Source organism: Colobus angolensis, unplaced genomic scaffold, assembly GCF_000951035.1.
Source record: "Colobus angolensis palliatus isolate OR3802 unplaced genomic scaffold, Cang.pa_1.0 Scaffold20, whole genome shotgun sequence".
Classification (NCBI taxonomy): domain Eukaryota; kingdom Metazoa; phylum Chordata; class Mammalia; order Primates; family Cercopithecidae; genus Colobus; species Colobus angolensis.
Genome location: NW_012115155.1, coordinates 9,260,855 through 9,286,540, shown reverse-complemented (window position 1 = coordinate 9,286,540; position 25,686 = coordinate 9,260,855). Strand labels below are relative to the sequence as shown.

Genomic DNA, 25,686 nt, shown 5'->3' with positions numbered 1-25,686 from the left:
CCCCATCTCCTTGTGCTCAGATGGGGAAACTGAGACTCAGAGGGGGGTACCCAGGCCACTCTGCCCTTGTCTTAGGTATTGGAATTAGGTGAGGCCTGGATGAGCCCTTAAAACCATCGTTTTGGGACCAGGACAGGATGGTTCTGGAGAGGAGGGGAAGAGTGAGCGGATGGGACATGGCACTCAGGAGAACTCGGGAAGAGATCTCATCTCAGCACCTGGCAGGAGACAGACAGCACAGTCAACTAGGCTATGAGGAGGGGTTTTAATGAAGAAACTCTTTACAAAGGTGTGAGTGTAGGCAAACCACGAGACCGTGCTGTCTCCTAGGCCTCAGAGCTTTGGGGCCCCAGGACCCAGGATGGAGGGTGTCAAGGGAGGGGGTCACCAGGACCCAGAGATGAGCGAACTTCCTGACGGCAGCTGCGGCCTCTGTTCACTTCTGGAAGACATGCGGGCTGCCCTGTTCCTGCTGAGGGAGAAGCAGCTGGGCGTTTCTACCCTGACCTCCCGCTGCCCTGGCCTTCTCCCTGTCCCTCTAACCTCTTCCTGGGAGTCTCCCCTGGCCAAATCCAACCCAGAGCAGAGAGCAAGGCAGCCACGTTAATGGTCCCTGCGGGTCAGGGCAGGGCAACGAGGGTGAAGACGGGGTGTGCAGGGTACAGGGACAGCTGGGGGAATAGCACTCTGTAGTGAGGGTGGGAGGCCTAGAGCTTTGCCATTTATGTGTCCCGGGTCCCTGGCCCCACTGTGTCTGCATATAAGGGGGCTGATGTGTGGCCTTCCCGAGATTCCCGGCCCTCGATCCCACTCTGCTCTGCACGCCAGACCCCAGGAGGTCAGCACTGGGGTTCCAGGCCCTGCTACTCCCAGGGCACACCCAGCTTTTCCCTCCTGGGAGCCCTCGAATTGGGTCGGGGTCTCCTTTCCCAGTACCTTTACTGCCTCCTTCTTGCTGTGCCAGTAAAGAAAACATCTGGGACAAGACACAGGGTGGAGTCAGTCAGGGAATAGGTGTGTTTTCTCTGGGGATGCTGGGGCTTGGGGAGGTCACTCACCCACCTCCAGTTATGGCCAGGAGCAGAGCACTGCTGAGACTCACAGCCCACAGGGAGATCCGCCGGTTCCTGCCTGGGGTGTGAAAGAGGGAGCCAGGCGGCTCAGAGAGAAGGCCGCCATCCTTTCATTCTTTGATTTGTTCACTCATGATTTGTTTGCAAACTCTTACTGAGCACGCTGTGTGCCCAGCACATATCTAGACAAGCAAACAATCATGGTGTGGGTTTCAAGGGAAATAGGACAGGAAATGGGAGGGGAAGTGACAGTGAGGATGGCTGACAAGCCTCTGGGGTGGGAGGTGTCAGGGAAAGCTCCTTAGGAAACAGGAGTCTGAGCTGGACTTGGAAACACAAATAAGGGATCAGTTCAAGGGCAAGGCTATGTCCCCAGCACAGGACATGCTCAGAACAGAAGCATGGGGCTGCCCGTATGCACTTGGTGTGCCTGAGGAGGAGGGGGCCCCCGAGGAGGGTGGGCTTTATCTAGGGGCATTCGGGAGCCACTGCTGGTTATAAACAGGGAGTGTCACAGGTAGAATTGCTCCTTGAGAAGGAGTTCAGAGTGCGACGTGGCCCAGAGGGACAGGGAGGCTAATGGGAGATGTTGCTGTAAGTTGGATGAAAGATGAGGAGGCCTGAGAGTGGAGGTTAGAATGAAACTATGGGAACACATAGAAGACTTATTTAGCAAGACATGGTGATTCTCCATGCTAAGTGGAGGCAGATTCCCGGTTTAGGAGGCTGAGGGCATGAGTGGGGCCATTTGTTGAGAAGGGCCCTGGAGGAAGAGCAGGTGTGGGGGTTCGATGGGATTGGGCATGTTTCACTTTTTCTTTTCTTTTCTTTTTCTTTTTTTTTTTTTTGAAATGGAGTCTTGCTCTGTTGCCCAGGCTGGAGTGCAGTGGTGCGATCTCAGCTCACTGCAACCTCCACCTCCTGGGTTCAAGCGACACTCCTGCCTCAGCTTCTTGAGTAGGGATTGGTCATGTTTCTAGGCATGGCATCTCTGATAACCAAGTGGCCTCCCAGAGTGATGACCTACAGGCAGATGCCTCCAAGGCTCTGGAGCTTGACATGAGGAGATCAAGAAATCCCAGGAGGTGCTGCCTTTACCCGGGGTGAGGATAGAGAACAAAAAAACCTTGAGTTGGGCAAAAGAGAATGACAGAGACAGTAACAGCTCTGGGAGTGCAGGGCAGGGAAGGGAGAGGCTGGAAAGCGTGGCGGCCACTTACCTGGGCAGAAAGTGGGGTCATTGCAGGAGAGGAAGTAAGTCTTGCAATCGGCACAGCTGGTGACCTTCAGTGTGGACTGTATGTCTATGGGAGGGGAGGGACAGGGGCTAGGGGATGCCAGGTGCCTTTCAACCCTCCCCCAGGCCCAGTCCCCTTGCATACTCACCACAGGACTCATTGCAGGCTGCCAGGGGTGAGAAGGTAGAGAAACTGAGGTGTTGGGGAGGCAGACAGAGCCAAGGGGGTCTGGGTTGCAAGTAGGAGATGGAGCTGGAGAAGGTGTTCATGGGCAGGAGTGGGGCTCCTGGGGATGGTCGAGGGGGCTGCAGAGTGAACTCTGCATGCCTTCGGTCTTGGCAGGTGCGGAGGGCTGGGCCACGTGCAGGGATCGTCCCCACCCCTTACCCTTCTCCTTTAGCCCATCAGATATCTTATTCAGTCTCGCAGTAAAGAGATTCTTGTGCATGTTGATCTCTTCCAGAAGTACTGTTTTATCTAGGTAGAGCAGGAGGGAACGGATGTTCAGTGTTACAACTTGCTCAAGGTTGGGTTTTCTGACCCTTGTTTCTAAATGGAAGTTCCAGAGAGCACAGAGAGACAGACGGCATTCATCTCCCAGCTTCACAAGACCTTCCACCCATGGCCACATGGGCCTCTGAGAGTGCCTTGGAGGGTGGGCCTTTGTCAACCCAAGCCCCAAGGCCCTGGGACTCTTGACTTCCTCACCATCTCGTAATGTTTTAATGGCTTGGTGTACTTGAGTGAAGAATTTGGCTGTTTCTTCTTCCAAATGGTCACGATCTAAGGATGAGATACAGGTAAAAGAGAAGTCAAGGGAGTAAGATCCCAGGTCAGGTAAAGAGGCCAGATCCAATTCCTAATCTCCTGGCTGTGGCTTACCAAGGTACCAGGGTTTGAGAAAATTATTATCCTCTAGGAACAGAGAGTGAACGCTTTGAGAAAGTTCTGTGGGTGGCCCCGGGGTGCCCCAGAGAATCTGAAGGTCGTAGTCTATCCAGGCAGACAGTTCCGGCCAGCAGCGGAGGCAGTTCTTCCCTTCGATGGCGGGCAGCAGACAGATGATCAGGAGAGGCAGCATCTTCTGGGGTCCTCCTACTGTGCCCCAGTGCCCTGCCTGGAAGTTCCACGTGGAACACTGGTGTTCTGTCCCCCTGGGAACCACATTCTTTTGGCAGGACAAAGTGCATTCTGTAGGGTGAGGCAAGGCTCAGCTGTGGAGTCACAATATGAATCCAAGCTTTGGGATTGGACCTAAGTGGGAGCCTTGGTACATAGTTCCTCCCTTGAACTTGGAGTCACTTGCTCAGCAGGGAAGGTCCTTGTGAGGATCAGAGGGACGGCTGCACTGCCTGGTGGTGGGTGCTCAGCTATCTTGACTGTGTTCATCTGGTATGGAAGAGTTTAATACAACTGAAATTTGAGAGGCAGAAAAGAGCAGCACAGCAAGAGGGTTAGTTGAGTGAAGAGAATCAGAATCTCTTCACAATTTTCCACAAAGTTTCAACCAAGGAGAAGTTGATGGAAAAAACATGTTTTCATGGCATAGATAAACTGACAGCTGTCTCATGTTTGGTCAAGCCAGAGGGGCTTAGCTTCTAATACCACAGTGCAGGCAAAGAGTATAGACAAGTTCCAGTCAGCATTGCACAGAAGTGCAGACAGAGAAGCCACGTTCAGAGCAGTGGTTCTTTTGTGAAATGCGCCCTGAAAAAAAGCAAAACTCCCTACTCTTTTGTCATAAAGAAATCCAGTGGGATCTTTGTCACTCCTCAGCTGTCAAGCTTTGCCCTTCCATGCCATGATTCCTAGGGCCTTGGGCTGGATCACGGGCAGCTAAGACTACCAGGCATTTAAGGAATGCCTCTAACATGACCAAGAGACAAAAACCATAGCAAGAATTCAAAACAAAGGCAAACAAAAACAGCAGGAAAAAGGAAGAGTACAGAGTTATGACAAGAAGCAGAATAAAACTTAGAACCTAGCCAGGCGCAGTGGTTCACGCCTGTAATCCCAGCACTTTGGGAGGTTGAGGCGGGTGGATCACCTGAGTTCGGGAGTTCGAGACCAGCCTGACTAACATGGAGAAACTCCGTCTCTGCTAAAAATACAAAATTAGCTGGGTGTGGTAGTGCATGCCTGTAATCCCAGCTACTAGGGAGGCTGAGGCAGCAGAATCACTTGAACCTGGGAGGCAGAGGATATGTGAGCCTGAGCCTAGATCATACCATTGCAACTCCAGCCTGGGCAACAAGAGCGAAACTCCTGTTAAAAAAAAAAACACAAAAAAGGAAAAAAAAGCTTAGAACCTAATTACATAGAACCTAATTACAATTAAATTAACAAAATATTGTTTTTCCCAGACAAGAAGAAGTTGCTATGTAAAAGGAAGAGTTATTGGAGACTAAAAATATGACAGTGCAAATTTAAAAATTCCATAGAAGTGTTGGGAGATCATTTCAGAAATCTTCCAGACAGAAGTACAAAAAGACAGAGATGGGAAATAGGAAATACAAATACAATACAATTAGATAATCAATCCATGAGGTCCAACATCCAGCTAATACAAGTTCCAGAAAGAAAATGGAGAGGTGAAAATTATTTATAATAGAAGTTGTGTAGGAAGTATATTCAGGAAGAGATTCTATTGTATATAGAGAGGGATGTGGCATTGAGGTTTGCTAGAAGAAATAGTTGAGGCTGGCTGCAGTGGCTCATGTCTGTAATCCCAGCACTTTGGGAGGCCAAGGGAGGTGGATCACTTGAGGTCAGGAGTTCAAGACAAGCCTGGCCAACATGGGGAAACCTCGTCTCTACTAAAAATACAAAAAATTAGCCAGGTGTGGTGGTGTGCACCTGTAATCCCAGCTACTCGGGAGACTGAGGCAGGAGAATCGCTTGAACCTAGGGGACAGAGATTGCAGTGAGCTGGGATTGTACCACTGCATTCCAGCCTGGGCAATAGAGTGAGACTCTGTCTCAAAAAAAGAAAAAAAAAAAAGAAGGAGAAATAGTTGAATTAATAAATTCAGGCTGTACTAGTCAGGTGGGCTCTGTGATGAGAGGGTGATTCCGAGTACTGCAGAGATGTTGCTCTATCCCTGGCTTTGTATGGAATCACAGATGAGGAATAAGCCTGTTTTTTGCTCCTAAGTCAATATCTCTGGAAAGGCAAGGCCTGGAAGGGCCCCAAAACAAAACTTCCATGTCCTCAAGATGTATCACCCTCTAGGCAATTGGTGTTTGTCACACTAGAAAGCTCACGCAAGACATGGTGTTCAGAATTTTTACTGGAGTTTCATTATGTAGGTGTGATTGACTGAATCACCGGCCATGTGATTGAAGTCGATCTCCAGGCCCTGTCCCTCCCTGGAGGTTGGGCTGATATTCCCTGGTTCAAAGCCCCAACCCTCTAATCACACGGTTAGTCTTTCTCTTGTGGTCAGCTCTTTTCCTGAGTCATTTTGTTAACATAAAAAGATACGGCTAGGTAGGGTCTCACAAGCCCACCATGAATAATAGACCCTCTTATCACTCAGGAAACTTCTGAGGATATAGAGTTTCCCTCTCAGGTACCAGGGACAAAGGATAGCCAGATTCTTTGCCACACAACAATAGCACATAAAGTTCTGATTACCCATTAACATTTGGGCATGAATTCATTCAGATCTAGGCTTTGTAATACTTCTTGGTCTCCTGGAATCTTCTGGGAGGATCTCAAGTCCCAGGCACAAGCTTTTGTTTTGCCCATTCTGAGTTGTGGAGATATTAGAATAGAGGCAATTAGAAATCCAGGGACAAGTGGAACATGACAAGGGCATCTATCTTAGCAAATTAACTCATTTGGTTGGTAAAATCATCTTAGAGGTCACTGACCTGCAAATCCTGTCCAGTTATTATAGATACCTTGTTTGAAAGAACAACATTTGATACATCCAAGAGGCTGGCACCTGGTTGGTCAATGCCTTTATAAAGGGTTGGATTTAGTTGTTTGATTTTTTTTAATGGAAAAATTACAAAAAGCTCATCATCAGATAACCTATCATAAATGAAATATTCATTTCATTTTCTTTCTGTTAAAACTTGTGTCTTGAAATGCTTTGTTGTATCTACTTAGAATGATCAATGGGGATGCCTGGGGGGAATCTCTCTTGCAGAATTTGTTGGTAGAGAACATTAAAATTGCATGAAGCCAGTCATGTAATTTTAATGACCATCAAAAGGATTTTGCCTAGAATTGGGAGGAATTGAAAGTGAGATGATGCTTGTGGGAAAGGTTGAAACCTTGGGTGTTCAAGGAGGCAAGTTTCTGGATCTATAGGGCACTCCCCCGTCTACCTCTGCTGCTGGGCAGAGACATTCTCTCCCTAGTTAGTGGCTGTGGAGAATCTGCAAAACACAGGGCGCCTGGCTGTCTCCTTCTGGTCCTAGAGAGCCATGCAGGGCTAGTGCTGGCAGTGGCCTTGCCCAGGACTCAGTGTAGCCCATCCACTGCTCTAGGGAGAAGTGGCTGACGCCCTGAGGAGAACAGATGAGGGTTCACATTCATGCTTTGTGCCCTCCAGACCAGTGCCCGACACCCCACTCCTACTCCTCTTTCTCTCGAATTCTTTCCATTTTCCTGACATTGAGTTCAGCTCTGCATCCATGAAGCCTGCTCAGGTCTCTCCACCCACAGAGATTTCTGCGTCCTCTCATCTTTGTCAGGGGCCACGTTTGTGTCTTTCATTAGGCAATTAGCCTAATGAACATGCCAGCTTGTGACAGGCTTTCTGTTGATTCAAAATGTCATTAAAATCTGCTGTAACCTATACTTTCTCAGGCCTCACCAGCCTGCTTCTAAAAACAGGTTACAGTCACAGTAGCATTTCCTTGGGCCATCTCCTTTTTGCAAGGTCTGCTCTCCTGGCTCCCCTGGCTATCAGAGTCCTTGGGCCATCTCCTTTTTGCAAGGTCTGCTCTCCTGGTTCCCCTGGCTGTCAGAGTCTGGGTGGCCCTCAGGGGCTGTCCATCTGATGCCATGATGCAGCTCATGTGGCTGGCCTGGGATGTCTGCTCCTCTCTCTGTGGCGCTGGACTCACCTGCCACTCCCCACACACCATGTTCCCAGCTTCTCCCCTGTTTCAGTGAAAGGGGTTCTCGCTACTTGAAGGAGCCCAGGGTTCACTTGATGGCCTTGATGAGATCCCGGGCCCTGACCACAGCCCTGGAGAAAAGGAAAAATGGCTCCTCTCATTTAGCCACAGGCCCACTGCAGAGCCTCTGTGTCCCAAGCTCTGGGTAGGCCCGAGGCCGCTGGCTATCTTCTCATGGAGGTGAGTGGCAGTCCTGGAAGCATGCCTGCTCATCGCCCTCTTGGCTTCTTACCATAGCTTCTTTCTCACAAAGCTCCTTGTCTGCAAGGATGAGCCTCCCCAGGAGTCTTGCAGACAGGTCTGAACGCTAAGGTAACGGAGACAGGTGGGGACAAGGACTGCATTTATGCTGGTCAAAGGTGATTTTGATGGGACAAGCTCTGGTTCCCAAATGAGGTATTTGTTTTCTCTGGAGAAGTAGGAGCAGAGATAGAGGCCCCCGCGCCAGGCATGGGATGTCTTTACCCTACCTCCTTGGGTTTTTGGGTTTTGTTTGGGGCCACGAATACATCTGAGGACGAGAGCACTATATCTCCTCTCTGAAGAGATGGTTGTCAAAGCTCTCATGATAAACACCTGAGGTCAGGAGCACATGGCCACTGCCAGGAAGGTGGAGCATCTTTGAAGGACAAAAAGGGCTTCCTGCCCAGCCCTGCTGACATCCTTCTCTACGGCAATGTGTTCTCCTTGTTCGGGAAGAATGAGGCTCTGGTCTTCCCACACACATCTCTCAGGGCTGGTGGCACTGCAGAGGGTCTAGAGACCCCTCCTCCGGTTGGGTGACTGCCCCTCTCTCAAGGCAGGCAGGGTGCTGTGTAGTGCTCCCTGGGTGGGGAAGAATTCTGCAGACATTAGGAACATTGTTGTAGGAATGGAAGGGTCCTGTCCCTGAAACTTACTAATTACACCTGTTTCCTTTCAGGTTGTGGCAGATGGTACGTTTCCAAAGAAGATGGAGCCTCATGTCCCACCCACAGACTCTTCTGCAGTGGGAACTGGCCACTCCCTCAACAAGAGGTAGAGTCCAGTTCTCCTCCCTTTGATTTGGGCTGACCTTACGGACTTGTTTGTAATTAGTAGAATGCAATAGAACTGACTCCTTGTGACTTCCATGTCTAGGTGAGAATGGCCCTGCAGCACTGGTCCTGCTGGGAAGCCCATTCTCTGGATGTTCACTCCAGGGACGCTCCTTCTTGGGATCCAGCCACCATGCCGGGAGAAGCCTTAGGTACATGAAGAGGCCACGTATGGATGGTCTGGGCGACAGTGGTCCCAGTCCAGATACCAACACGTGAGTTAACAAGTCTCTACATGACTCCAGCCCCTAAGCCTTTCAAGTGTTCCCAGTTAAGGCTCCAGATATTGTGGAGCAGAGCAAAGCCACGTCCAGGCCTGTGTCCTTTCGTCCAGCAAGAAATTCTCGGAACACAGGGCTCTGCAAAGTGCACAACACAAAGACTTATTCATTCAACAGGGGAAGGACTCGGCCTTATTAGTGATGGTCCAGGGGTGGGGCCCCTAGCTGATGGGGCCCTACAAAGCAGGATTGGAGGGCTCAGTCAGGGCAGGAAATCAAAATGGTGGTGGCCTGTTGCTGCCTGTGTGGCCCCAGTCCTGGGGACTTGTGCATGGAGAAGTTTGGGATCTCCAAGTGAGCTTTGACTACAGAACACCCGGAAGCCACACAGAAGCTCACAGGCCTAGGCCCCAGTTGAATGAACACTGTGGCCACTCCCACCCACCCCACCCTCCAAGAAGAAAAAGAGGTGGAGCGAAAAAGGCAGACAAGGTGCACTCTGACACTTCCTGCTGGAGGGTAGGATGGTGGAAATGGGGAATAAACCTTCATGCCATCTTTGCTTAGATGGATTTATTTCAAATCTTGTTCAGACATTTCTTTTCTTTTTAGACAGGGTCTAGTTCTGTTGCTCAGGCTGCAGTGTGCAGCACGATCTCTGCTCGCTACAAGCTCTGCCTTCTAGGTTCAAGCAATTCTCCTGCCTCAGCCTCCCGAGTAGCTGGGACTACAGGTGCATGTCACCTTGCCTGGCTGATTTTTTTTATTGTGTTTTAGTAGAGACGGGGTTTCACCATGTTGGCCAGGCTGGTCTCAAACTCCTGACCTCAAGGGATCCACCTGCCTCAGCCTCCCAAAGTGCTGGGATTACAGGCATGAACCACCATGCCTGGCAGACATTTCCTTACTGTGTGATCCTGGGCTCGATTCTTCACCTCTTGAGCCTCAGTTTCTTCATCTTTAAAATGGGGCTAATTAGAGTGCCACCTCTGGAGAGTTTTGAGATCTCTGTCAAGTGCTTAGCATAATGTAGGCCCTCAAATCTTCTAAATCCTTTCTCTTCTCTTTGGAAGGAACTTTAGGCAGCTGGGCCCAGTTGCCAATAATGACAGCAATGCATTATGAAGGGCATGCTGCGTGCCAGGCACAGAGCTTAAGGCATAGACCCCTTTGACACCACCGTCACTGGGAGGCTGCCTGCTAGTAGGCCAGTGTGCTGGGGCAGGGGAGTGGATCAGCTGCAAGGGAAGGCCTGCAGTGTCACTGACTAAGCTTCAAAGGAGTCTCTTGGCATCAGTAGAAAATATGAGGTCCCAGGTGGTAGTGCTCCTGTTGGTTCTCCAGCCATGTGACTGGGACCTCAGGCACGTGTCTGTGCCATACACTCATGGGTGAATATGCCCGTACCTAAGGGTGAGCCAGCACGAAACACAAAAACTGACTGCTATTGGCATTTGCATCTGGGAAACAGTGGATCCCTCTGGGGCCAGAGCATATGGCAAGGTATTTAGCTTTGAAGGCTGTGACAGGTGGGGCTGCTGTGGGCCAGGCCCTTGTGGAGACTCCTCTGGTGCCCAAGGAGGAGCCTCATGACAGAAGAGAATCCCAGACTCACGGCTGCTGGGCGAGTTTCCCACCCTCCCCGGGTGTCTCACCTGGCATGTGGCCTTCCCCTCATGGCTGTGAAATGCCATTTATTGTGTGCCTGCTGCCTGCCAAGGGCCGTGCCAGGAGCTCCGCAGAGACGATGGAACGTAGAGCCTTCTGCCACCCTGGGAGCTGATGCTGGCTCTTGCAGGGTCTGCTAGGGAGATCAAAACTGGAGAGTAATGAATGGGGCACGCACAGCCATGGTCTAGCCACGGGCAGATGCTCAGCAAGCGTCAGTTGTTGTTGTTAGGTTTGGATTGTTGGCTCTGCAACCACTCAGGGGAGGGTGCACTAGGGTCCTGCCTTCTCTTACTGGTCAGGGGCTGTGCTATGGGGTGCTGCTGCCTGCCAGGTCCCGCTCCTTGCCTTCCTGATTAGTTCCCTCCTCCCTGCTCTTTATCCTCCTTACCCTTGACTGTATTCCAGTATTCAGCAGAGCTATGGGATGCATTTTCTGATGGAAGGTTCCCTGCAAAGTGGTGAGGAAGGTGGTCAGTCTGGTCTTGGGCATCTGCTCTCAGCTCCTCGGGTCTCCATGTCTCCTCCTACTCCTCCCCAGACTCTGCTCCTGGAAACTTCTTGCCACTGTCTGAGCCACAGTTGCTTTTTGGAAAAAAAGACTGCCCTCCATCACTTACACGTCAGTATGTACAAGCGTGTGTCCTTTCTGCTGGGGGTGTTTGACTTCTTTGCTGTGGCTGGGTCTTGCCCTTTGGGGTTTATGCATCAAGGGGACACAGTCATCATTTCAGAGCCTGCTGTGTGCCAGGTGCTCTATCCACTGAGTCACATTTAATCTTTACAGTAAGTGTATCAGTCAGGGTAGGCAAGGTCAGGCCCTGGTAACAAACACCCGCAAATCTCAGTGGCCTAAAACAACAAAGATTTCTTTGTCTTTTATGTTACTTATCCATACAGCAGAGGTCTCTGGTCATTAAAGCCTCTCAAAAGCCGAGCAGATGGCACAGTTCCTCCCTTGGGTGTTAGGGGCCACCCTGCCAGGGGGAGAAGTGAGTGTAGGAGGGTCCTGAAAGCCTCCAGCCAGGAAGTGGAAGATGTCACCTCCACACACAGGTCATACACAGATCTAATTATATGGCCTCTCCCAGCCTCAAAGATGGCACCTTATGATGTGGCCTGGTGGGGGGCGCCTGCCGAGGACCTGCCCTGAGGAGAAGTGGCAATGTCTGGTGACCAGTGTGGGGGACTCCCAGCCCAGCCTGTGAGGAAAGTCTGCATTCCCACATGACCCATGGGAACGGGAGTCGCTCCTGCAGGCAAGGATGAAACAGCAGACGGAACCCAGATCCTGGACCCGAAGATCCATGCTGTGGGTGAAGAGTTTCATTTTCCTAGCTCATTAATCTTTATTGGAAAAGTCATTTGGAGGATTTTAAGAGGGTATTGAACCCACACAAAGCTCCAGCCTAGAAATTGGTCATGTCCTCAGGAAACCCAAAGAAGAAACATTTGGGAGCTGTTGATGACATGGTCCCTGCCCTCTCCCCTGCTGTTCCTCCCAGAGAACTCTGTGACTCCAGAGGGGGCAGCAGAGACAGAAACAGCAGGGGGCCTGGGGCCTCCATGTAGAGGCCCACTGCATGCTGAGCTCATGCCAGCGCAGGGTGCTATCCTCACTTTACATGTGCCGGAAGCAGGGCTCAGGTTAAGGGACCTGCCAGGGCCACACAGCTAGGAACCTCGAGGTGAGGTGATCAGAACCCCATCCTGACCCTACTCCCTGCATTCCCCTCTAAAGCCCTGTAAGATAACCCCCTCATCCCCAGTGCCCCAGCCCAGGAGCTCTTGCCTAAGCAGGTGATTCTGGGTAGGAAGATCTGGGGGTATTTATGGACCTAAGAGCCTCTCAAGAGGCTCTCAGTGCCCAGCAAGAACGGATGGCTGAGTCTGGCAGTTCCCAGTACAGGGAATAAGGCCGGCTGGCTTGTGGCTTGGTGAGTCCCAGAGAGGCAGAGAAGGCAGAGGCCAGAAGCAAAGGGAAGACTCTCAGGTCCTGGGAGTGCTGTGGGTCCTGGCCCAGAGGAAGGGGGTGCCGGGTGGTGTCACAGGGTCCATGCACTGTGTGGATCCTGGGAGCTTGGAGCATGGACCTTCAGGCCCCACTCCAGGCTGGGGCAGCTGTTCTTGAAAGCTCCTTCCACAGCAAGGAAAGCCCATCACTCCAAACAGGCCCTGAGGAATGAAACATCTGCCACTTAATTTTTCCTTTCTGCTTTCCCCTCCTCTGGCATTCTGCCGAAGTCTGCAGGACCAGGTGTGCTTTGTAGGCCAAAGAACTAAATCCTCAGAGCAAGACCCTCTTCCCTTCCCCACTGAGCAACTTCCACCCTGCTCAGTGCCCTGCAGAGCCTGGCAGGGTTGGAAATGGACAGGGTTAAGTGTGTAGATACTGTTGCCCTCGGTCTTCCAAGTAGCCACGTGTGGCAGGCACGTCTATCTCCATTTCAAAGGTGGGGGAAACTGAGGCCTAGGGAGATTAGAGTGGCTTGCTCCAGGCTGCCTGGTTAGCAACGAGTGAACAAGGTACTGCCCCAGGTGTCTCACCTCAAGGCCAGTGCAGCCTGCACACCCACTGCTGAGAGAGGAGGGAGGGCCCAGAGGTGTGGGGGCCGTGTAGGGTGCAGGGCAGCATGCTTCCCAGCTCCTGCGTGGTCCTCCTTCTGCTGTGGCGAGAGTGTGGCCCACTGGGGAACCAGGGTTCTGTCAAGAAGGGGTGGGGAACTTGTGAGCCGCATTTTGGGGGAAGCAGTGTTGGCTTTCGACTGGGGACGGGCAGCCCCAAGTTGACAGAGTGGAGGCAGCTGCTGCAGAGGAGGAAAGGAGGATTCCCCAGTCTTGAGGGAACGCAGTTTTCTGACAGGTAGACTTGGGTCACTCAACTTTGTAAGGAATGGCTTTCTGACACCTGGAGACCCCATCTGCAGCAGTGTGGGTTCCAGACTCACAGAGATTCAGGGAGAGTCTCAGCACAGCCCCTAACCAGCCACATGGCCTTAGGCAAGTCAATTACCCTCTAGGGGTAATAACAGAGTTGTAATGGGAATTATTTAAAATAGGTGGTGGAAAGATCTGAGCCCACGCCAGCAGGTAGTAAGCATGAGTGCCAGTGGTGAGCTCTGTTGTTATTACGGCAGTGGGATGGGGCTAGGGAGCGGCTTAGCACTGGAGCTCATCCAGCAGTGATGGGATGGTCTGGCTGGTGCTACAGGGGAGACCTGCAATGGGAGAAGGTAGAATCTGACCACATTTAGGTCCTTTCATCTCACTTTTGATAATGTTTTTGAGGTGCTGGGTGATCCCTGGGCAGGTTACATGGTTACATGGCCCTCTGGGACATCAGTTTCTTCCTTTGTAAGCTCTCCTCTCTTGCCAGGGTGAGAGAATGGCAATTCAATCCAACAAGAGTCCTGTTGGTGACTGAAGCACTGTGTCTCAGAGGGAGAAGGAAGAATGGCTTTGTGCTGCAGAGGCAAGGGGTTAGGGTGACTTTCCTGGGGCACGGTGGTTCTGCGGATTCTTTGGGCTCTGATCTAAGCCCCTCCACTGGCTTTGATCCAGGGGCACTGGCTTGAGAGCCTCATCTTCCCTGCAATCGGCTCTGGTGCTCACTGAAGCAGAGTGCACACAACTCCCCGTAAAAGCCTGGTAATGTGGCTCAGAATTGGGCCCTGCAGGGTTATTAGAGCCATCCATCTTAATTATACTGAAAATCACTTATGCGTTTTCCCTAATAACACTGCATTCACATTTCCCAGCTCTGAGCCGTCTCCTGGCAGGGCTGTCACTCTCAGGGTGGAGTGTTTTCTACCAGTCACATTTCTTTGTTCTCTCTCCCTTGGTGGGACGATGGACTGGGCATGACGGTATCCTTTCCCGTGGGCCGTGGAGGCAGGGTCAGGCCCTGGGGAGACTGAACCCTCCTGAGTGCTAGGTACTGCCCGGATTCTTCACACCCAGCATGTGATTTAACCCTTTGCATAACCCTGTGAGATCCATGTGCTTATTTACAGATGAGAAAACAGAGGCTGGGAGAAGCTAAGAACTTATGCAAAGCAACTCCCTCAGAAATGGGGGCTTCAGGAAGAAAAGCTCCTCTTCTGCTTTCCTTTGATGTGTTCACAGACGCCCCATCCACCCTTCAACCCCACCATTGCAGTTTCCATTCTGGCTTTGCCAGGGAGCTGTGAGAAGAAACGCTTTCCTCAGGCTGGGTGAGGTGGCTCACACTTGTAATTCTAGCGTTTGGGAGGCCAAGGAAGGTGGATCACCTGAGGTCAGGAGTTGGAGACCAGCCTGGCCAGCATGGTGAAACCCTGTTTCTACCAAAAATACAGAAATTAGCCTGGTGTGGTGTCAGGCGCCTATAATCCCAGCTACTTGGGAGGCAGAGGTTACAGTGAGCCAAGATCACGCCACTTCACTCCAGCCTGGGCGAAAGAGTGAAACTCTGCCTCAAAAAAAAAAAAGAAAAAAAAAGAAAAAGAGAAAAGCTTTCCCCCCTTGGTGCATCCTCCCCATAGAGCCCCAGAATGCACACAGCACACACGTAGACACATGCACAACACACACACACATGCACGCACACATTCTCTCTGTCTCTCTCTTTCTCTCTCTCTCTCTGTCCCAACTACCGACAACTCCCTCCCTGTCTAGTATAGGGTCTCGGTTTCTCTAGTCAATGGGGAGGGCTAAGGCTGTGTCCCTCACTCGCTACTCACATGCGGGCAACCTTGAAGGTGACAGTAAATTGGACCTTGCGCTGCCTGGGAAGAAAATGGACTTGCAGCGGGTCTCAGGAGGCAGGAGCTGGGGCAGGCCTGGGAGTAGACCTGGAGGGCTCATGTCTGTGGGTGCTCCAGTCCGGGGGTTCTGGCCTGAGGGGGCTCCTCCCACGGTCTTGAGACAGGAAAAGCAGAAGCCAAGAGACAAATATTGGGAGGGAGGAAAAACAAGACAGATGTAGTGTATGCCAACCACATGCCATCTTGCCCTAGGGGAAATGCGTCGAGACTGAGCTTTGAAGGGCTTGGGCCGGGAAGAGAGAGGGAAGAGGGAAGGGGCAGGAGGCCCTGAGCGCAGAGGTGTGGTGTGGGGAGGGAGGGACGGGGAGACAGGAATCAGGCGGAGCCTCTGCCTGCCCTGGGTCAGCAGGTGATTTAGGGGAGGTGATTCTTGCAGGTGAGGAACCGGGTGGAGGAGGCAAGAGGGAAGAGTCTGGCAGGGATCAGATACGGGGGTTCAGGCACGATTTACTGCCAATGGGAGGGTCACTCAGAGGGGCTCCGAAAAGGCACGGGCAGAGCCCCACACCTTGTGGGGCGGAGGCCAGCAGCTGGCCTTAGGCAGGAGCAGGCGCGCTGGGAGCTAAGGGCGAGCCGGCGGTCGCACGCGAGGGGGCGCTGTGGGGCTGCACCACCTGGTCGGCCAGGCCACGCCCACCCCGCTGAAGTGCCGCCGGGGTGTGTTTGGGGCTCTGGGTGATGGACCCGACTGAGGATAGGGGGCTGGGAGGGTCGGCTTCGTGTGCCTGATCAGTCCTGTGGGGCCGGGTCACCCTGGGCACAGAGCCTTTGCTTGCAGCTGGGCTAGGGCCAGGTGACCGGCTGCTAGAGGGCGCTCAGCCTCTCCGGACATGGCCTGGCTCCTGGGTTGCAAGACTGCGGAAGCGCGTTCCAGCACAGATTTCCAGGGCCTGCCTTGTGGGTTGCCCCTGACGCCCCACTTCCCTTCGCATCCCAGACACTCTGGTCCAGGAGGTGCAGAGTTCAGGGCCTGCAGAGCACGTCCCCCCACGAAGCCATCCTTGGGCGAGCACCAAGAAAGCTGGCTGATGAATGGCTTCCACCCGGAGGTCCAGACAGCTGCCTGGCCTGCTGACTCAGCTCGGGAAAGCTGCCGAGGCAGAAACTTTTCTAAGAGCAGAAAAATAAGGCGCAAGGCCCTGGCTCGGTCTGTGGTGAAGGAGTGAGGTTTGAGAGAGGCCTTGAACCCTGGAGGACCCTGGAGGGGCCTGGACCTCCCAGCTTGGCCTGCTCCAGCCCAGGAGGGAACAGCAGCAGCACAAGTCTGTGCATCCCAGATGGAGGCTTCATTTGTCAGAGCCCGCCAGGCGCCTTTGGGAGCTAAGATGTGGGTCTCCCAGTTCCCATGTGAGGATTCCGAGCCCCGCGGAAATCCATAACGACATCCAGCAAGGTAGGATGGACCCGCTGGGCCTGGCGTGGAGCCTGCCTGTGCAATTTGTATACTCACTGCCTCCTCAGCCCCTCACACCTCCCCTCTTCGGCTGCTCCCCAACTTGGAGACTGGGAGTGTGGCCAGAGGCTTCCTAGAGAGATGGTCAGGGCTCTGCAGAGAAACAGAATCAGTAGGATATATACACACACACACACACACACACACACACCACATATATATGATATAGTATATCTACGTATGTATCTATGTATGTATGTATCTATCTATCTGGAGAGAGAGAGAAAGAGAAAGAAAAGAGGAGACAGGCTGACAAGTTCAAAATCTGCAGAGCTGATGTGCCAACTGGAAGGCTGCCAGGCAGGAGGAATTCCCCCTTGCTCCAGGTCGGGCCAGGTCAGCCTTTTCTCTTATTCAGGTCTTCCACTGATAGGACGAGGCCCACCCACTTAGGGAGGGTAATCTGCTTTACTCAGCCTACTGATTCAATGTTTATCCACAGACACATCTACAATAATGTCTGAACAAATGCCTGGGCACCCCATGTCCTGGTGGAGTTGATACGTAAAATAGGCAGAGCTGCTGCAGGTGCCTGGGCATGAGCTCCACCGGTCTGTTTTTTCATCGGTAAAGGGCATGTCGTGAGCATGACTGAGGCTAATGAGTGGACACCATCTATAAGCCATGATGTGTGTGGCCCGTGGTGGCTCTGTCAGACTCACCCTGGGCAGTCTCCATTGGCCCTCCCAGTAGGGACCATGCAGGCAGTAGTATCAATGCTTTTTTATTTTTTTTTAAGATGGAGTCTCACTCTATTGCCCAGGCTGGAGTGCAGTGGCACAATCTCGGCTCACTGCAACCTCCACCTCCAGGGTTCAAACAATTCTCCTGCCTCAGCCTCCAGAGTAGCTGGGATTGCAGGCGCTTGCCACCATGCCCAACTAATTTTTGTATTTTTAGTAGAGACAGTGTTTCACCATGTTGGCCAGGCTGGTCTCGAACTCCTGATTTCATGATCGCCCACCTTGGCCTCCCAAAGTGCTGGGGTTACAGGCATGAGCCACCGTGCCCGGCCGGTATCAATGCTTTTAAGTACTCGCCAGCTGCTCCTTGGCCAGGATGACTGTAGCTGATGTCTGCAGGACTGAGGGTGATAAGCTAAGATGACACCTGCTCCCTGGGGGCCACAGAGCCACCGTCTATAGATCTGTGAGGTCACTGACCTCTAGGGTCCGTCGGTCCCGCAGAGGCTGATTTTATCTGAGGGCAGAGGAGCCAGGGAGAGTTATGAGCAGGGCTCAAAGCACATCACATTTGCTTCACGGAGACGGTTGGGGGTGCTCCCCTTCCCTTTATGGTGACGGGTCCCAGTCTGGGCTCAATGTGTAGCCCACAGGCCTCTGTGCTGGTCAAGGAGGTAACTACAGTGGGATGTTCGTCCCACACCTCCTGCCCTGATGTGCCCCGGAACCAAATCTGGTATGAGAACGCCTGTACTTAAGTATGTGAAAGATTTAAGGTATTTTGAAAACAACTATGTAGGGCTGCCAGGGGGGAACAGATGTCATATTGGCACAGAAACAACTAACTGGGACCACCTGCATCCTTCACTCACCATCACCTACACCATCCAGGAGAATGGCATTGTAGGGAATAAGCTGAGGGCCATGAGCACTCCGGGCCTGGAAATGTGTTGGTCACCACCATTCTAGATAAGAGACTTCTTGTTCCCCACTACCTGCAAAACTCAGTTTCCTCACTGAGTGGGGCACAAATCTCTAATAGCCACATAGCTGCCCTCAGGGGTACGGTCTTACTGGCGAGTCCAGACCTGGCCATGGGAGGCTGTTCTGGACACTGCCATGTGTGCAGAGCTGAGTTCCAACTACAGGCAGCCATAGACCAGCTTCCTGCACAGTTCTGAGGCCTCAGCCAGCCAGAGTAATCCTGTGCTATGTTTTACCTGCCTCTAACATGGTCCCTACCCTATCTATGCACCTTGTGTTTTCTGTAAGCACCCAGCATCCAGGACAGGGCCGGGCATAGTGTAGGTAGGCAGGAATGTTTATTGAGTGAATGGATGAATGGATGGATGGCTGGGTAGTGAACAGATGGAGAGGTGAGTGGATAGATGAACAGGTGGGTTGATGGGTGGGAGATGGATGGGTGGATGGCGCCAAGGGGAGCAATGTCAGTATGGGTGGAGGGAGCTTTACCCATTGTTTTCCCTACCACAGGGCAGAGACTGTCTCTCCTCTAGGGCTTGGGTGGCACTGGGGTCCCCTTTGTTCTCTGTCTTTGAAAGACCAAGGTCAGATAGGCACCTGATTAGGTAGGAGGCAGGTGATGTCTGAATCCCTTTCATACTGTGGTGCTTGATTTACCTGTACATAAAATGAGAGCCCACACCCTGACCCTTGTTGCCATGGCAGGGCCAGGGCAGCACAGAGTGTGGGGTCCCAGGGATCTGCTGCTGGGTTTCCAGTAAGCATGACGTCATTCCAGAAAAGGAGAGCTTCGGGGTCAGTGGAGAAAGCTGGAGATGATCCAGGGAATAAACTCAGGGAGACAATGCATCTTGGCCTCTGGTTGCGGGCTGCGATATGAGATCTGGGGAGGTGAGCAAGCTGCTAGGGAGTGGAGTGTCCAGGCCTGCCCTTCCTTCCTCTGAAGGCTTTCGGGCTGTCCACCTTCCATGCTTGGAGAGGCCTCCCCTGGCATTTGAGAGCCTTGTGAACTCCCCTCTGTGGGGAGGTGGGGTGACAGGCATATCTTCCTTGACCAGGAGCTCTTTCTCAGATGTAGGTACTGATGCAACCCTTTACCATGCTATGTGTCCCTGTTAATTAGCCAGGGCCTGCTCTGTGGTGACTCAGCGTGCTTTGCCCTCCAGTCTCCCTGGTTGATGCGGGGCATGTGGGCTACTCTGGTGTTTGTCTGAACTATTGCTGGATGCCCAGCATGGGTTAGCACCAAAGAGATGCTCCTGGGTTCAGGAGGCCCAAGAGGGGAGTCATTCACGCTCTCAGGGCTCCTGGTGGGGGCTTTCTGTGTAGATGCTGAGCTGACTAGTTGAAAGAAAAAAGGTCACAGGTGCGCTTGGTCCTCCTACCTCTCTCTCCCCCACTCTCAGGGATCTGTGTTGTTCTTGGGGGTGAGAAGGGGACAAGGCTGAGTTGAGTGGGTTACGGAATGGCTGCAGGGGGATGACGCCATCTGCCCGAGCCATGGGCCAGGTGTGGAATCCTGGGACATGTCAGAAAGGAGAGAGGCTTTGTGGCCAGACACACCTGGCTTTCAATCCCTCTCTCAATGCCATGCATGTGACCTTGGGGGCATCCCTTAACCTCTATGGGCATCAGTGTCCTCATCTTCAAAAACGCAAATGGCAACATCTATTTAGGATATTTCTTATTAGGATTGATGAGATTTTATAAGAAAATTTCTAGCCCATGGCGGACTCCCAGAAAAACTAGCTCCTATCATTTTTTCCAATGCAAGTAGTTGCTGGGTGAGCAAGACTTCCATTTCCCAGCCTTTCCCATGTTGCAGAACACACAGAACTGTTTGTCTGGCACAGGGGTATGTGGAGGCAGGATGTGTTAGGGGGTATGTTGGCTGCAGATGCCCCTCCTCCTGTCCACTGGGAGCCATTCCTGGCCAACCTGGTCTCCCTCTGGGGCAACTTTCAGCTGAAGATCCTTGCCCAGGGGTCTACATGGAGCTGAACTGCTCTCTCCCTGCCTGTGGGGTGCTGACTCATGTCTTCACCCAGGATGGATTCCAGACAGGACTCTTGAGGATAAGGCAGAGGCTCCTTCTTCCTGCTGTGACCTCCTGCAACCTGCACACATCAGGGGCACGGAGGAGGCAGTTGATTGTGCTAATCATTTCCTAAATGCCTCCTCCAAGCCAGGCAGCCTGCAGGGCCGTTTGCATGCATCGTCATCACAAATCCTTGAAATCTCGAAAGAGAGAGAGGCACAGAGAGATAAATTTCCCACAGTCAACAGCTGCAACGAGCCAGATCTGGATTTTAAGAAAGTTTGAATTTTTAAAATTGTGGTAAAATTCGCATAACAAAATTGAACTGTTTAAGCCTTTTAAAATATACAGCTCGGTGGCATTAAAGTACATTCACATCGTTGTGCAACCATCACCACCATCCATCTCCAGAACTCTCCATTTCCTCAAACTGAAGCTCCGTCCCCATTCAACACGAACTTCCCATTCCCCTCCCTCCAGCTCCTGGCGCCCCCATTCTGTTTTCTCTCCATGGATTTGACTATTCCGGGCATCCCATATAAGTGGAATCATACGGTATTTTCCCTCTATGATTAGCTTGACATGATGTCCTCCAGATTCATCCACATCATAGCATGTGCCAGAATTTTCTTCTTCTTTAAGGCGGAACCACATCCTTTTGTGTGTGATACCACATTTTGTTGATCTGTTCATCCCTCGATGGGCACTTGGGTGGCTTTCCTTTTGGCTGCTGTGAATAATGCTGCTAGGAACATGGTATGCAAATATCAGTTCGAGATCTTGCTTTCAGTTCTTTTGGGTATATACCCAGCTGTGGGATTTCTGGGTCATATGGTAATTGTATGTTTAACTTTTTGAGGAAACTCCCTGCTGTTTTCCACAGCAGATGCACCATTTTGCATTCCCACCCCAGTGCACAAGGATTCTAATTTCTCCAGATTCTCAGTGCTTGTTATTTTCTGCTTTGTTTTGTTTGTTTGTTTTCTTTTCATTTGTTTTTTGATAATAGCCATGTGAATGCAAATGGCTCTATTGCCCTGGGGATTGTGGGAGGTCAGGAGTGGAAGCGCTTTGAACACAGCAGTAGGGAGGCAGCTCTTCCATGTCTCAGCTTTGAAGCATCTATTGTGTCTTGCCTGCCCCCTCTTCCACTTCTTCCACCCCTGCCAGGCTGGACCACTGCACGCCCCTGCTGTGTCCTGTCTTCTCTTGGCTGCTCTACATGTCTTTCCCTAGACGAATCTGACCATGTCACTGACCAGCTTGAGGGCCTGAGCATGCTCTTTGCCACCTAAAGGCAAAGGCCCTTAAAAGCCCCCAGGTTGCACCACTGTAGTGGGTTTCATGTGAGTGGTGGCCTGGTCAGGATCTGGCCTTGCCCACCTCCCACCTCACCTGAGCTACACTCCCCACTGGGTACTTGGCATCCAGCCAGCACACCCGCCAGGCCCAGGAGGCTGCCCCTACCCTCCTTGTACCTTTGCTGTTCCTATGCCTGGAGTGTCCAGAGCCCCACCTTTCATCTGGGGAGCACCCACTCATTCTTTGAGACTCTGCCCAGCCTGCAGCTCCCATACAGGCTGACCTTGCTCCCATGTGCTCCCCCCCAACCACACAGGGCATATATGTGCATGTATGTGTGGTTGCAGGCATGTGTGTGGGGCATGTGCATGGAGCGTGAGGGCATGTGTGTGGGAGGATTGTAGGAATATGTGTATGTCTATGTGTGTATGGTTGTGGGAGTGTGTGTGTTTATGTATGTGGTTGTAGGAGTGTTTGTGCATGTGTGCATGACTGTAGGTGTATGCAGGTCTGTGTGTGTGGTTGTAGGTGCCTGTGTGTACATGTATGCATGGTTGTAGGGGCACGTGTGTGCATGTGTGCATGGTTGTAGGAGTGTCTGTGTATGTGGTTGTAGGTGCCCGTGTGTGGATGCGTGCATGGCTGTAGGGGCATGTGTGTGCATGTGTGCCTGGTTGTAGGAGTGTGTGTTTATGTATGTGGTTGTAGGAGTGTTTGTGCATGTGTGCATGACTGTAGGTGTATGCAGGTCTGTGTGTGTGGTTGTAGGTGCCTGTGTGTACATGTGTGCATGGTTGTAGGGGCATGTGTGTGCATGTGTGCATGGTTGTAGGAGTGTCTGTGGTTGTAGGTGCCTGTGTGTGGATGCGTGCATGGCTGTAGGGGCATGTGTGTGCATGTGTGCCTGGTTGTAGGAGTGTGTGTGTCTGTGTGTGTGGTTGTAGGAGTGTGTGTGTGGTTGTAGGTGCCTGTGTGTGGATGCATGCATGGTTGTAGGGGTATGTGTGTGCATGTGTGCATGGTTGTAGGTGTATGTGTGTTTGTGTGTGTGTGTGTGTAGGTGTGTGTGTGTCTGTGTGGTTGTAGGTGCCTGTGTGTATGTGTGCATGGCTATATGGGCATGTTTGTGTATGTGTGCCTGGTTGTATGAGTGTGTGTGTCTGTGTGTGGTTGTAGGAGTGTATGTGTCTATGTGTGTGTGGTTGGAGGGGCATGTGTGCATGATTGGGGCGTGTGTAGGAGTATGTGTTGCGTGTATTGGCCAGGTTGTGCTGTATTGATAAACAACCGCTTATCTCAGTGGCTTTACAAAAGAATTTAGTGCTCCTTACAGAAGGTTGGCAGGGGCTCCACTCTTACTGTCACTCAGGGACTGAGGCTGATGAAGGTCCCATCTCACATGGGTTCTTCCATCACCGAGATGAATGGAAAGAAGTGTGGTAAGGCGAGCATTTTCTCTTAACACTCCTGCCCAGGAGTGACACATGTTGTTTTGCCTTATGTTTTATTGTTCAGAACAAGTCACGTGGGGAGACCTGGCACACTTGCGAATAGCTCTGTGAACAGCCATGGGGGCCGTGAGCCACTGGGGACCAGTTGGAAGGGCCTTCGTTCCTCTCTCAACACCTGGGAACTGAGGCAGGACCCACGGTCCCGGGACGAAGTCTGGAAGCACAGACCGGAAAGCTAAACATTCTGCCAGACTGTCTTCCTGGGCTAGAAGTTTGGATATCCTTAGAGGCACTCAGATTAAGTAAAATTCCAATTTGAAAAATACCAGTCTGTTTTGGACATTCCAAGAGGAGAGGGTACAGTTCGCACTTCGGTCCTGGGGACGTGTCTAGCCAGCAGGTGTGGACCTGATGCTAGAAGGTGTGGGCTCTGGGGCCTGGGAGTGCACGGCCCTCGCCGTGACTGCTCAGCCGCTTTCTGGCTGTGGTCTTGGAAGGCTTCACGGCTCCACTTTGCTCACCCATTTATAACCTGGGGCTGGTAATCGTGGCACCATTCGAGCAGCTGTGCAGAGTGAACGAGGTCAGCCTGGACGGCATGTGGCCCCAGGCCTGGCCTGGAGAGGACGCCTGGCCTCCGCTCGTCATCCCTGGGGTTGACCTCATCATAGCCCTGCTCTGTCCCTTGCTGGCTGTGTGAGCGTGGACAGGTTGCTAAATGCTTCCTTTGGTTCTGAATTTCTTATTTGAAAAAATGGAGATAATGGCACCTCCATTCAGTGCTGTACTAAGCTTATGAGGCCAGTACTGAGCCAGCACCTAGGGAGGGTGGGAGGTGCGTGGGGAGCACAGGCAGGGCTGGCTGTGTGGCCACCCTGGGGACGCGGCCCGCCACACCTCACATCTGTGCAGAAGCTGCTCAAAAGTGATTCTACTCTTTTCCTTAATTGGGACAGTGCCTGTCCTTCCTTTCATTAAAAAATAAATATCTCCATGGGACGTGGAATCCTAGGAGCCGGCCATAGCCAGTGGTGGCTCTGTGGACAGGCATACCTCTCAGTGTCCCTCCTGTGTGACGCGGGAGCTGGAAAGACTGAATGGGCAGGGACTGTTCACCATGACAACATCTTTTTCCCCATCCCATCGGCATAGAACTAAAGTGTTCTCGACAAAGAGGGTGGAGGAGAGAGGCCATTAATTCCAGAGTGCTGGGGAGCCAGGATGGGCGCCATCATTAGAAAGTTCAAAATCACATTTTATTTCCATTTTGATGAGATTTTTATGAGTTCGAAGAGATGAAGTCGAATCCCATGAGCGTAATGGACCCAGAAAGATCACAGACACAGGATTGAATCCAACGAACCATGAGGAGTTTAGTAAATTAATTAAATTTAAGAAAATAATGATTTTTTTTTTTTTTGCTACTGGATTAAAATTTCTAAAACGTCTTAAAAAGGCAATGGCAATTCTCATTCATGGGAACTAACAGTGACGCCGGCACTCCCTCAAACTCTTCCTTGTGTTTGTTTTATGAAACTGCATTGGTGGGAGAATGTTCACGGTGAGGGTGGTGAGGGGCCGGGTGGAGGAAGCTCCTCCAAAATGCTCCTGCTCGGTTTGGTCCCTGAATCTAAGTTCTTGAATCCACAGACGCTGGGTCACAGCTCTTTCTGCCAGCATACAAAGCAGTTTACCGTGCATGGGTTACCACTTCGGCCCACTGACTCCGGCTGCAATTTCTACTGCTTGCTCAAGTCTGGTAGATGGAACACTCACACAGTTACATGAAACAGCTTCATTACCCACAGACAGGGAGCAAGCGGCAATAGAAGCTCGGATTCATGACAAGGGTCCCCTAAGGCTCAGGAAGCTGCTCAGGGCAGATGGGTTCTTGTCTGCACGTGCCCACTTGCACCACAGCTGAGGGGCTCTGGAAAGCAACCTGCCCTGGGGTTTATACCCCAAGGGCACCAGGACACTCTGGGCTAAAGCACTGCAGGACATCCTGTTGCAAGAGAGACTGGCACAGAGCTGGGGCTGGTCTGGGCTGTTCCTCCTTCCTCAGGATGTTGCATTCCCAGCACATTCTATGGTTATTCTTGAGAACTACAAGAGAGAAAGTGGGAGAGAATGGATTGACGGGCCACCCATAGGACTGTCCTGCAAGGGGCAAGGTCAGAATAGTTTTGAATTGGGGTTGTTGTAGTTGTTGTACAAGCGAAGCTGACCAGTCACCCCGAGGGGATGCAAAAGAAGCCCAGGCTTCCAGAGGAGAGGTTTGGAACAGGAAAAACTGGTTCAGGAGGCAGCCCCCATCTGACTAGAATCCCACTGTAATCTCCGCACTTCACCTCCTCAGTGCATTTTAGCCTCAAGAGGGGGTAGTGGTAATAGATGGGGGGTTTCATGTTGAATAAATACTTCGTTTATGCTAGAAACTCTACATATATTTAACTAAATCAGCAACCAAACTGTGACCTAATTATTGCCACGTTGCAGACAACAAAAAAAATACGACTACATTGATGTGTTTCACTGTAAACTCAAGACCACAGTCC

General features: G+C 51.8%; 1 protein-coding gene across 1 annotated transcript; it reads right to left on the bottom strand.

Annotated features, from left to right (window-relative positions):
- Nucleotides 1-248: 248 nt before the first annotated feature.
- On the bottom strand, nucleotides 249-24,829 carry LOC105511558. Its single transcript, XM_011941719.1, has 15 exons — nucleotides 24,689-24,829; nucleotides 23,222-23,342; nucleotides 19,723-19,856; nucleotides 17,834-17,870; nucleotides 17,707-17,754; nucleotides 15,970-16,327; nucleotides 12,960-13,115; nucleotides 11,519-11,665; nucleotides 3,248-3,465; nucleotides 3,020-3,094; nucleotides 2,699-2,788; nucleotides 2,294-2,377; nucleotides 1,063-1,131; nucleotides 937-976; nucleotides 249-469 (listed from the first exon to the last, which is right to left on the bottom strand). The coding sequence occupies exons 1-14, from the start codon at nucleotides 24,827-24,829 to the stop codon at nucleotides 939-941; spliced, it is 1,716 nt and encodes a 571-aa protein (XP_011797109.1). The 3' UTR covers nucleotides 249-469; nucleotides 937-938.
- Nucleotides 24,830-25,686: the final 857 nt, after the last annotated feature.

Coding starts and splice junctions, on each gene's coding strand:
- LOC105511558 (XM_011941719.1), bottom strand. CDS start 24,829: ATGCACGGTAAACTGCTTTGTATGCTGGCAGAAAGAGCTGTGACCCAG. Junction 23,343..24,688: donor GGCCCCTCACCACCCTCACC/GTGAACATTCTC, acceptor CTGTGCTTCCAG/ACTTCGTCCCGGGACCGTGG. Junction 19,857..23,221: donor GTTCACAGAGCTATTCGCAA/GTGTGCCAGGTC, acceptor GACATGTCCCAG/GATTCCACACCTGGCCCATG.